Below are 12,995 nucleotides of genomic sequence, written 5' to 3'. Positions count from 1 at the left end.
TGCTGATTGGATTTTGGCTGGCAAATGACCAAAATCCTGGTTGTTATTTCATCGGACCAAGTAGATAGACTCGTGCTATGATCTCAAGGGGGGAATCTATCTTTGAGGAGAATTATAGTGCAAGTGAGAGACGACGAGCCTCGGTGAAGAAAAATAGAAGTAGATACGAGCTGCCAGTGTTCAAAGGACGAATTTTTTCATGATCCAGTGATCTGGGTGGGGTTTCTGAAGTCCAAGGAATTTGTAATAATATGACTGAAGGCAAGAACATGCAGTGAATCTATATTTTGTTCCTCACCTTGCGTTATAATCAACATTGAAGGTATTCCAAGAGAAAAAGTGTCTCATTGGTCTTAACTGTCCAAGTATTGCAAATGTTATGGAAAATCTATATTGGCTGTTTTGAACAGAAAGAGGAATATCATTTGGTGTTTTTTGTTGCTCTCGGGATCTATGTAAGAAAGTTTATATGTTATTTGCAAGCAGAAACATGTGGAAGTTTGTGGATCGAATGTTGCGTGAGAGTATAGTCATTGATTGCGCAGATTTAAAAGGGATAATTTCATGGCTATTAGAGCACATGAGTTTTGGTATACAAAGGTTAGAGTTTGCTGTGGGGTATGTAAGCAAAGACTGAAATGATTCTTGCTAACGATCAGAGACTAAGTCCACAATGCTCAAAGCAGTATAATGTCTGTATTTCAAGGGAAGGGGTTACGGAAAGGGCTTTTCGATGAATAGAATATTACGTGCAGAATACAAGGAGGTAATTGATATCTTGAGTGAGCATTATGTGCCAGCTCGCTAGTTGTGACGCGAGGCAGCCTCGGTGAAGCAAGAGCAGTTATGTAAAAGTAAATCTGTGGATTGGATTCGTTATTTTACCATGGACATTTTGGTAAGTAAACATATTATTTGGCGCTCAAGGATACAGGAAAAATTTTTAATATGATTTCAGGAAGTATAAGATTAAAGTGAACTAAGTGCTATGCTATATTTTGTCCTGACTCCAGCTTTTATTTTTAGAATAAATTGATAGTGTTCAAGAATAAAGTGTACTCATTTTTGGGGTCAATATTTTGCAATTTATCTAATAATTGGTCTTTTTGGGACAAATAGCCATATCTCTTCTTTCTCTTCTTCTTCTTCTCTATTAATATCTTTGCTTATTCTAGAAACATTGTCGTAGTCTTGTTGATAATGTTCCTCTCCTGGTATCTACATTGATTTGCCCGCAGATAAGCGACACTCACTGCCATTCTTCATACATCATAATCGATAAACAACCAGTAATTCTCTTTCTCACTAAATCTACGATTATATCACTCTGCATATCAGATCAGCATTCTGGACTATGTCCATGTCTCATGCCTATGTTCTTAATGTCATTTCTCTCATTACGGGTGTACAGGAATGCTTTCCCTCATGTATAGAAATGTAGAATCTATCTGGTTCTTGGATCTTTGTCTCTGCATATACCTCTTAGTCTTTTTCCTTGGTCTCTGGAGGGCATTTCCTTTCTCGTTAGTAAGACTAGTTCATTGTTCATAATCTTCTATTTCTTGGATCTATCGTTTCTTTTATTTTCTGTCCATCAGCTTGTAATGAAAACTCTTACCTATATCTTCGACTAAAGGGATGACAAATAACAAGTTCATATGATTTCAGAGTATAGATTAAATGTGGGAGACTGGCCACCATCATGTCCTCTTCTTCACATTGTATTTTTTAGGAAATTAACTTTCCTATTGTGTTTGCAGAATAATTAACCTTTTTTCTGTCTATTTCTTCTATTCTCTCTCTTTTTTCTTTCTCTCTTCTTCTTCTCTCTCTTTCTCTCTCTTTCTTCTTTCTGTCTCTCTTCTTTTTCTCTCTCATCTCTTCTCTCTCTTCTCTTCTCTCTCTTCTTCTCTTGTCTTCTCTTTCTCTCTATCTTTCTCTTGTCTCTCTTCTTCTCTGGTCTCTATTTCTTCTCTGGCTCTCTATCTTCTCTTGTTCTCCCTTCTCTTCCTTATCTCTATTCTTCTTCTCTCGTCCTTCTCTTCTCTCATCCTTCTCTTCTCTCTTCTCTTCTCCTTCCTCTCTCTCTCTCTCTCTTCTCTCCTCTCCTCTCCTCTCCTCTCCTCTCTTCTCTTCTCTTTACTCCTCTTCTCTTCCCATCCCTTTACTCCTCTTCTCTTCCCATCCCTTCCCTTTACTCCTCTTCTCTTCCCATCCCTTTACTCCTCTTCTCTTCCCATCCCTTTACTCCTCTTCTCTTCCCATCCCTTTACTCCTCTTCTCTTCCCATCCCTTTCCTTCCCTTCCCTTCCCTTCCCTTCCCTTCTCTCAATATCACCCATGAAGGAGAATCCTCATGGTTATTCAACATTTATTTTGTTTTCATTGTTAAGGAAAAACACATCATGTATTATTAAACTGGTATGCTTTAAATTCTGAGTTTGCTGTTTGAAGGTGGATCTTGTCAAAAGATCAAAGAACAGAATAAAAGAAGAGGGTGTCCCTAATCGCAGCTTCTCTTTCCAGTTCCGCAACCAGTATGACAATGACGTCACAGTGTGGTCCCCACAGGGACGCCTGCACCAGGTAATTTGATCATGAGTTGTCTCTCCTGTTTGAATTTTGTAAACAAAATTTATTCAGGAAAAGAATCACAAAATGGAAACTAGTATGTTGGGAAACCAACATCCTAGCAAAATTTGATTTTGTATTTTGCAAGTATTCATATACAGATGCTGTTATACCAATGTTCCCTATTAAAATTAATATCAAATGGATGCAGTTTGATATTTGACTTATTTTGTAAGATAATCTTGTAATTATAAAGGTATTTCTCTTTGTAGGTGGAATATGCCATGGAGGCAGTCAAACAAGGGTCGGCAACAGTAGGCGTAAAGAGTGCCACCCATGCCGTCCTGGTGGCGCTTAAGAGGGCCTCCTCTGAGCTGGCTGCACATCAGAAAAAGATCATGCCCATTGACAAGCACATTGCGGTGTCTATCTCAGGTAACGGTTATCCTCATTTGAAGCTGCATTGGTCTAGTCTTGTAGGTGCTGTAAACATGTTGCCAGTAAATGCAACATGGACTTCTGTTTGGAATTTAGGAAGCTCACTGTACTCAGTGGAAACTAATTCATGACTGAACCAGGGCTAAAACATCAACCATCGAGTAGCATGTTCTCATACCTTAAAGGTTATTAATATTTAGAGACCAAAGCTAGAGTTCTGTCATATTGTCCTATGGCGTCAACTTTTCATGTATAAACATTGTCTTGCATATCTCTACATGGATATAAGTGGAATTTTTAAAACAGATTTTTTAGGAGTTTGGCTATGACTTAGGCTTGTATAAGTTGAAGTAATGTTGAAATAGAGTAAAAATTTGAATTTCTTAATTTCTGGATTTGCTTCCGTAGAAAATGTTCATTATGCAGTAAAAAACTCTTTTTTTCTACATATGAGAAATTAATTGATATATTATCAATAAATTCATTTGTTTACATACTTTTGCATAGTATCAAATAATGGAATGAAAACTTGTACTGCTCTCTGCTGTACAAAATGGAGGGATAGCAAATGCACGTACAAAAAAAAAAAAAAAAAAAAAAAAAAAAATGTATGAACACTCCTGTAGCTGCGAAGTTGGCGCGTTTTGTTTAAGTATAGACAGTGAGATGAATCACGACAAGAATGTGACATTTTAAATAGAGTGATGATTAGACAATGGGAATACAAAAGCTGTTACATCAAAGCATGGTTACATATTGTTCTGGAGTGTTTTGTAATGACTTCTTTGGGTCATGACATAGTTTGAATTTTTGCATTAATCTTTCAGCAAAGTCTACATAAATTCACCAGGGAAATTGCATTCATAAAATTATTTTTGTAACCAATTTTCACCCTCATTCCACTGCAGTGGGAAACTGCATGTTATTATAAGTCAGAAAAATTTGTACAAAGTTTTTATCATGTAAAGGAAAAGGAATATATGTACCTGTGCACTGATGTCTTCCAGATACACATTTTTGAGAAAGATATTTGCCATCAGCTGTGCAGCTTGCAAACTTTCCAATCTGGTGTGAGAGTTATCCCAATAGTGAATTCAGTTATTTAATTTAGAAAAGCCATTAGCAAGGGGTGCACTGTCCACTGTGGTTTTGTTTTGTCTTTTTGGTTCTACATTGCTACTTAGTCAGTGAGGAGTCAGTTACTAGGCCTTCCTTACCTTTTTAGCCTATTCCGTTAATATAAGAAAAAATAACCAATAAAAGATAAATTAAAATCTTGTACTGTGGGCATTATCAAATTTATCATTTTTATTATTGACATCATTATTACAAATGTAGACATCACTAATAGCAATAAAAAGCAGAAACTTTTCTCACTGAAATCTCATGGAATAGAGTAAACAGCTGAAATCAAGTAGGCTTAACCCAACATTGCGGGGAACTGTACTCATTTTAGAATTTTTTGTGAAGTGTCAATTAGTAGAGCTTGTGACCTTACTGATATCACCTTTCCTTTAATTTGCAGGAAAAACATTTTTTTACTAATGCTATCAATATCAATGGTGTTATTTTTATTATAGATATTAGAATTACTATAATGCTATTGACATAATGGCAATATAAGAAACAAAATAGTTTCAAAAATCAAGGAAAAGGGTAAACAGGCGAGACAAGTAGTACTCATAATTGGCTCATTTGTGACTTAGTACAAGTGGAGCCATCTTTGTGTTAAAACAATTAACTCTTTGCCACTGGGTGGCATGTGTATACATGCCATGGTGCGCTGGTCCCATTTTCTGGGGGCATGTATGATTATGCAGACACGATTGCCCGGCAGTGGGGCCCAGGCCAATATGAATACAGCCGGGTGGGAAGGCTTTTGTATCGGGAAACCACCCGGCGGCAATGGGTTAATAAAGTTAACCTAAACACCCAGTTTGGGGTTAACAGCTGATTCCTTGATGGACTAAGCACTTGTAGAGCCATCTGTGTGTAAACAAAATTCATGAGCTAAGTTCATAGTGAACAGAATATGTATACATACCTTCCTAGCATCCTCTATTTTGTTTTGGTTTCCTGGGTTAAGATTATGCACCAGGAGAAAATTATGCACATAAATATAGTTTCAAATTAATTTGTTTCCCATCATTTCCATATGTAATGTTAGTTTTTTTTCATACTTCAGGTCTGACTGCAGATGCACGTGTGTTGTCCAAATTCATGCGCACAGAATGTCTTAACGAGCACTTCAGCCACAACCAAGCCCTGTCACTTAGCAAGCTGATGCAACGTGTAGGAGCCAAGATGCAAATTGCTACTCAGCGATATGACAAGAGACCCTATGGTGTTGGCCTCCTGGTAGCGGGCTTTGATGTAAGTTTTTTTATTTTTCTTTCTCTCCTCATTGCTGTTTATATTCTTTTATGTCAGCAGCTGATAGGGTTCTGACTTTTTTTGTGCATTGTTATATTCACTCTGTCTTGTGTTTTTATCACATAATTTAGAGAGATTTGATGATAATGAAATTTGTCCTGTAGGAATTGATAGATTTCTTTCCATGAATGAACATATAGAAAAACAGTTTAGGAAAGAAAAGAATGTATTTTCACATTGCATTAATTGATTTTTATAAACTTTGATGTCAGAGAAAGAAATGTAAAAATAAATATATACTTCCTGTTCTTCCTGTATATCTTTTGTATCATGTGTATATTGTATTGCATTATTCCATTCAGTGTTATTGTGTCTGCATTTTTTTTTATTATTATTATTTTTTTTTTATAGATTCTGAAGCCTGTAAATTATAAATGTATAATATATATACATACATATGTACATATGTACATATGTACATATATACATCCATCCATACATACATACATACATACATACATACATACATACATACAAACAAACTGAAGCATAACCATGATGAAGGCCATTTTAGAGAACAAAATTGTCTGTAATGTTTATCATAGTAATTTTTATGTATTTTGATTTACAGGAGGATGGTCCTCACATCTATCAAACATGCCCTTCTGCTAATTATTACGACTGTAAGGCCATGGCAGTTGGGGCACGTTCACAGAGTGCTCGTACTTACCTTGAACGCCACTTAGAGGAATTTTTGAGCGTCACTCGGGATGAATTAATCCGCCATGCCTTGAGAGCCCTCAGAGATACGCTTCCTAATGATGTAGAACTAACTAACAAGGTATTTACTTATTATTCACATGTTTTACTATGCGTAACTGCTCTCTCCTCTTTCTTTTTTTCCTATCTTTTATCTCTCCCTACTTCCATCTCTCTCTCATCTGCATTTTCCTACTTCTTTCCTCCATCATTAAGTATTCATCTGGTGTATATTTGTCTCCTATTTTTTCACCATCTCCCATCTCCTACGCTGTCCTTTTCACTTGGAAATTTTTTATGAATAATATTTTCATTGAGAGTATTTTTCACTTTAAAAAATCCACAATTTTCATTCTCTTTCTCCACAGAATTGCAGCATAGCTGTTGTGGGTGAGGGTGAGGAGTTGAGCATCTATGATGATGAAGACGTGAACCCCTACTTGGAGGGTCTGGACCAGGAAGAGAGGCGTGGGGGAGCAGGAACCAGCCGCGAGGCCCAGCCAGCAGATGCTCCTGCTGATGGTGAGGCTTCTGCAGACCAGCCTCCACCACCACCAACTGATGAGCAGCCACAGGTGGGTAGAGAGCATTCAGTGTGTGCGTGAGAAGCCTTTCTAAGGTCAGGTATTCATGAAAGGTCTTTGACTGCTCTTTATGATTTTGCCTATGATTTGCACTATTGCCACATCTCAAAGGTAATGCTGGCAATTGAACAAACATTTACATTGTATTCTATGAAGATATTTGATGGCAGTAATATATTGAAATTATGTACTGCAATAAATCTTGCTTCTATAGTGACAATAGGAGTACACATTTTATAGATTTAACTAAAATTAGGTTTGTTGTCATTGCATCAGTTGTGAAGGTGCTTGGTGCCATTTGTATTTTTGAATATAAAATTACTGTAAATATGTAGAAAACAGATAAATTAATGGTTGACAATAAATCATAATGGGCCTCCAAAGTCTGTCATTACTGATGTGTGATTATCTTCATATGTCTTTGACTCTGTAAATGTGTCTGACCCCCACAAAAATGTCTTTGACAGGCAGTTTTTGTCTAAGACTTAGATGAAGTTTCAACACAGGTGTGGAAGTGTCCCACGTGCATAACGACTGTCTTTAAAACTACATTACAAATTTGCATATATTTGAAAATAATTCTACATCAAATATAATAGAAAAAACTTGGAAGACCAGTCTGATTTAATGTCAAGTGTTAATTTAGGTGTTTCTTACATTTTACTGATATTTTCTATTCATGTCCATAAGGATTGTCTTTAATTTTGTCCTTATGCAAATTTTCTTCTGTTGAAGATTATTCCTCTTTGGAAAAAAGAAGAGCTTTGAGCCTTTTAAAAAAGGAATTTTTTTCCAACCTCTTCTGTATATTATTAGGGAAATGTGAATAGCTGTGCCTGCCTTTACAACTGATGGATGACAATAAATGTAGGAATGCACATCACATTTAGTTATACTTAATGTGTAATATTACCATTATGATATAAGCAAGATTTATTGCCATATTTACCTTATTGTCTTATTACAATAGATTATCAAAATGGGGTTTATAACAAATAAATATGTGTTCTATTACCAGTATTAACTTTGAGATGTGTCAATGGTGCAAATCATAGAAAAAATAACAAAGAACAGTCGTAGACCTTTCATGATTAATGCCCCAGGAGCCTTAGAATTCATTTTTCTTCTAATTTTTTTATTAGTTAATATGATTTAGGAAATAAAGTCTAGCTGAAGGAATATTATAGATGTAGTTACGATGAGCAATTTTCTCATTTGACCATGAAAGTCTGAATTTTTAGATATTTGTTTAGTAAATTTTGTTAAACATGTAGATTCTAGGGGAGAAATGAAAAATTGCAGCTGAAGTGGTACACAATTTCCTAAATTTATTTGAAAAGTCCAAAATTTTTCTGACTATTTAAATTAAGTTAATCATTTCTAATGTCTGAATCTTGTTTTCAGGTGATTCTATGGAGACTGACTAAGACGAAAGCATGTTGGAAAAGCGCATGGAGTTTCATTATAAGAGGAAGAGGTGGATGACTTTCTATATCACCAGTGTTAACATGCGGAAAGATTGAGTTTTTCACTTATAAATTGATTATTTTCTCATAACATTTTTTGAATTTTCAAGGTCATCACGTATTGTATCTGAATAAACAGTGAGCAAAGGTGAAATATGAAAGTTTTTATTATAAATTCCCAACTGTTAATTTTATTTTCTGCAATGTCATTTTTTTAAAAGTTTAAAAAAAAGGAAAAAGGGAAATAGGGTGCTATAACTGACATCAAATATTTAAAAAGGGAAAGTACCAAACATTTTATTTATATGGCGGTGAGTATTGGGGTATTGCACCAAGATGACTAAACATTGTAGTTTTCTGAATCCCAATAGCAGTTGGAATCTCACTGGGCAGTAACTAAAGGAGACTAATGGAAGGTTTATTGAAATATCGTTTTACTTGAATTAACTATTATCTGCAGTCTTTACTAAATATTTGATTGGATATCAAATTGAGCAACAATTACCAGCACAGTTCCATTGAAGTGCTATTGTAATAAGGCATTGAATAGCATTTGGTATGATGCTCAAACATTTTTTCATATTGTGGTGACTGGGTAATGTCTAGCTTTTATAATGGATTCATCTTAGTAGTGCCACAACTTCGATGTGGAGCCTCCGGGCTAGTACAGTGGTACAGTTGGCCTCTCACCCGAGGGCCGGCGGTTCGCACTCCGCCCAGGCGAGAATTTTGCAACTGTCGCTGAGGTTACTGCTGTGCTGGGATCACGGCGCAAGGACTAGGTTCACAGTCAGCACCATGACACACGTGAGCGAGTCGGCATTAGTCGACACAGGCCGGCTCCCCTCAGGAAATAGCATATCGACTTATCCTTAATTTTATGGGTATCTAAAAAACTTTTTTTTATCACAACAGTTAAGAAGATCCAACAAGCAAACTTACTCTGGAATATTTAGACATATTTTCTCCATTTGGAGTAAACTTGGAATCAAAAAGTAATACTTTGCCTGGAACTATTTTTTTACTACATGCCCAGAGTGGCCAAAATTGTTTAATAGTTTTCTGGCGTATAAATGAATATGAAAACGTGGAAGATTTCTATATATATCATATTAAATCTAATATATCTATATTATATAATATCTATATATATATCTATTATATATATTTTCTGAAATATATCTTTTTAAATATCTATATCTATATATATCTAGATATAGATATAGGTAGATAGATAGGTAGAGAAAAGCGAGAAAAAGAGAGAGGGGTGGCGGTAAAGTGAGATAGAAAGCCACAGGCTGTGGAGTCGGAAGGAATTTGGTGTTGCTGGAGGCGAAGTCGGTAAAAATGTCCCGACTCCGACTCCGACCTCAACATAAATTTCAGAGACCATTTAAATCGCGAAAATCCCACTTTTTAAACATATCGCATACATATTTTCATTTTGCCATAGTCCTATATATAATTTTTAAAAAGCATAACGATTGATTTTTTTCAAGAATAAACAATCAAGAGGCCACAATATCTTAGCTATAACCATTTGACTCAAACCTTTAAGGACATGCAGTTAAAAGGTAGCCTGTAGTTGTTATGAAATCATTTTTTATTATACCTAGGCATTGGAGTCGGAAACAAGATACAAAGAAGGAGTCGGTGTTTAGTGCCGCCCTCCAAGCCCTATGCCCACAGCATATAGATAGAGAGGGAAATAATATATATATTATATATATATATCCCCTCTCTATCTATATGTCTGTGTCTATCAGGGCTGTGGAGTCGGCACTCAAATCACCCGACTCCGATTCTTTGATATCTTGTGTCTCCGACTCCACTGCCTAGGTATAATAAAAAATGATTTCATAACAACTACAGGCTACCTTTTAACTGCATGTCCTTAAAGGTTTGAGTCAAATGGTTATAGCTAAGATATTGTGGCCTCTTGATTGTTTATTCTTGAAAAAAATCAATCGTTATGCTTTTTAAAAATTATATATAGGACTATGGCAAAATGAAAAAAAAAAAAAAATGATGCGATATGTTTAAAAGTGGATTTTCCGTTTAAAATGGTCCTAAAAATTATGTGAGGTCGAGTCGGATCGTACATTTTTACCGACTTCGCCTCCAGCAACACCAAATTCCTTCCGACTCCACAGCCTGTGGCTTTCTATCTCACTTTACCGCCACCCCTCTCTCTTTTTCTCGCTTTTCTCTACCTATCTATCTACCTATATCTATATCTAGATATATATAGATATAGATATAAATAGATATATACAGATATATATATATAGATATATATATAGATATATATAGATATAGATATATATAGATTTATATAGATATATATAGAAATCTTCCACGTTTTCATATTCATTTATACGCCCAGAAAACTATTAAACAATTTGGGCCACTCTGGGCATGTAGTAAAAAATAGTTCCAGGCAAAGTATGACTTAGATTCCAAGTTTACTCCAAATGGCAGAAAATATGGTCTAACATATTCCAGAGTAAGTTTGCTTGTCTGGATCTGCTCTTAACTGTTGTGATAAAAAAAAGTTTTTTTAGATACCACATCAAATATAAGGATAAGTCCGATATGCTATGCCCCTGAGGGGAGCCCGGCCTGTGTCGACTAATGCCGACTCGCTCACGTGTGTCAGCTGGTGCTGACTCGGCTGAACCTAGTCCTTGCCGCCGTGATGCCCAGCCACAGCAGTAACCTCCAGGCGACAGTTGCAACTTCTCGCGCCTGGGCGGAGCGCGAACCGCCGGCCCCTCGGGTGAGAGGCCAACTGTACCACTGTACTAGCCCGGAGGCTCCACATCGAAGTTGTGGCACTAAATGAAATGCCATTAAAAAGCTAGACATTACCCAACCACAAAAAAAAAAAAAAATGTTTGAGCATCATACCAAATGCTATTCAATGCCCTTAATTACCGAGTAGACACTCTCAATGGGTTAACTGTGCTGGTGAATTGTTGCTCAATTTGATATCCAGCTCAAATATTTTAGTAAAGACTGCAGATATAGTTCAATTCAAGTAAAACCGATATTTCAATAAACCTTCCATTAGTCTCCTTTAGTTACTGCTCCCAGTGAGATTCCAACTGCTATTGCATTTCAAGAAAACTACAATGTTTAGTCATCTTGGTGCAACTACCCCAATTACTCACCGCCATATAATATAAAATGTTTGTACTTTCATGTTAAATATTTGATGTCAGTTATAGCACCCTATTCCATTTTTTCCTTTTTTTCTTTTAATCTATTTAAAAACTGACATTGCAGAAAATAAAATTAACAGTTCTGGGAATTTATAATAAAACTTTTCATATTTCACTTAGCTCACTGTTTATTTCAGAATACAATACGTGATGACCTGAAATTCAAAAAATGTATGAGAAAAATAATCAATTCCTATAGTGAAAAGCTCATCTTTACGGCATGTTAACACTGGTGATATAGAAACGTCATCCACCTTCTTTCCTCTTATAATGAAAACTCCATGCGCTTTTCCAACACTGCTTCTCTTCTTAGTCAGTCTCCATAGAATCACCCTGAAACAAGATTCAGACATTAGAAATGCATTAACTTAATTTACAATAGTCAGAAAATTTTGGACTTTCAATATAAATTTAGGAAATGTGTGTCACCACTTCAGCTGCATTTATCATTTCTCCCACTAGAATCTCTACATGTATTAACCAAATTTACTAACAATATCTAAAAACTTCAGACTTTCATGGTCAAATGAGAAAATCTGTCATCGCTAACTACATCTAATATATATCCTTCAGCTAGACTTTATTTCCTTAATCATATTAACTAATAAAATAATTAGAAGAAAAATGAATTCTAAGGCTCCTGGGGCATTAATCATGAAAGGTCTACGACTGTTCTTTGTTATTTTTTCTATGATTTGCACCATTGACACATCTCAAAGTTAATACTGGTAATAGAACACATATTTATTTGTTATAAACCCCATTTTGATAATCTATTGTAATAAGACAATAAGGTAAATATGGCAATAAATCTTGCTTATATCATAATGGTAATATTACACATTAAGTATAACTAAATGTGATGTGGCATTCCTACATTTATTGTCATTCCATCAGTTGTAAAGGCAGGCACAGCTATTCACATTTCCTAATAATATACAGAAAAAATTGTAGGAAACAACTCAATTACCATTTGATATTTTATCAAAAGAGGCCTCAAAGCTCTTCTTTTTTCCAAAGAGGAATAATCTTCAACAGAAGAAAATTTGCATAAGGACAAAATTAAAGACAATCCTTATGGACATGAATAGAAAATATCAGTAAAATGTAAGAAACACCTAAATTAACACTTGACATTAAATCAGACTGGTCTTCCAAGTTTTTTCTATTATATTTGATGTAGAATTATTTTCAAATATATGCAAATTTGTAATGTAGTTTTAAAGACAGTCGTTATGCACGTGGGACACTTCCACACCTGTGTTGAAACTTCATCTAAGTCTTAGACAAAAACTGCCTGTCAAAGACATTTTTGTGGGGGTCAGACACATTTACAGAGTCAAAGACATATGAAGATAATCACACATCAGTAATGACAGACTTTGGAGGCCCATTATGATTTATTGTCAACCATTAATTTATCTGTTTTCTACATATTTACAGTAATTTTATATTCAAAAATACAAATGGCACCAAGCACCTTCACAACTGATGCAATGACAACAAACCTAATTTTAGTTAAATCTATAAAATGTGTACTCCTATTGTCACTATAGAAGCAAGATTTATTGCAGTACATA

General features: G+C 35.3%; 1 protein-coding gene across 1 annotated transcript; it reads left to right on the top strand.

Annotated features, from left to right (window-relative positions):
• Nucleotides 1-490: 490 nt before the first annotated feature.
• On the top strand, nt 491-8,339 carry LOC119584807 (proteasome subunit alpha type-1-like). Its single transcript, XM_037933450.1, has 8 exons — nt 491-618; nt 1,339-1,403; nt 2,441-2,586; nt 2,844-3,006; nt 5,195-5,382; nt 6,014-6,223; nt 6,510-6,716; nt 8,129-8,339. Exons 1-8 carry the CDS (start codon nt 491-493, stop codon nt 8,150-8,152), a joined length of 1,131 nt encoding a protein of 376 aa, XP_037789378.1. The 3' UTR covers nt 8,153-8,339.
• Nucleotides 8,340-12,995: the final 4,656 nt, after the last annotated feature.

Source organism: Penaeus monodon, chromosome 18 (genome assembly GCF_015228065.2).
Source record: "Penaeus monodon isolate SGIC_2016 chromosome 18, NSTDA_Pmon_1, whole genome shotgun sequence".
NCBI classification, from domain to species: domain Eukaryota; kingdom Metazoa; phylum Arthropoda; class Malacostraca; order Decapoda; family Penaeidae; genus Penaeus; species Penaeus monodon.
Note: the sequence above shows the minus strand (reverse complement) of the source record. Positions and strands in the feature narration are given on the sequence as shown.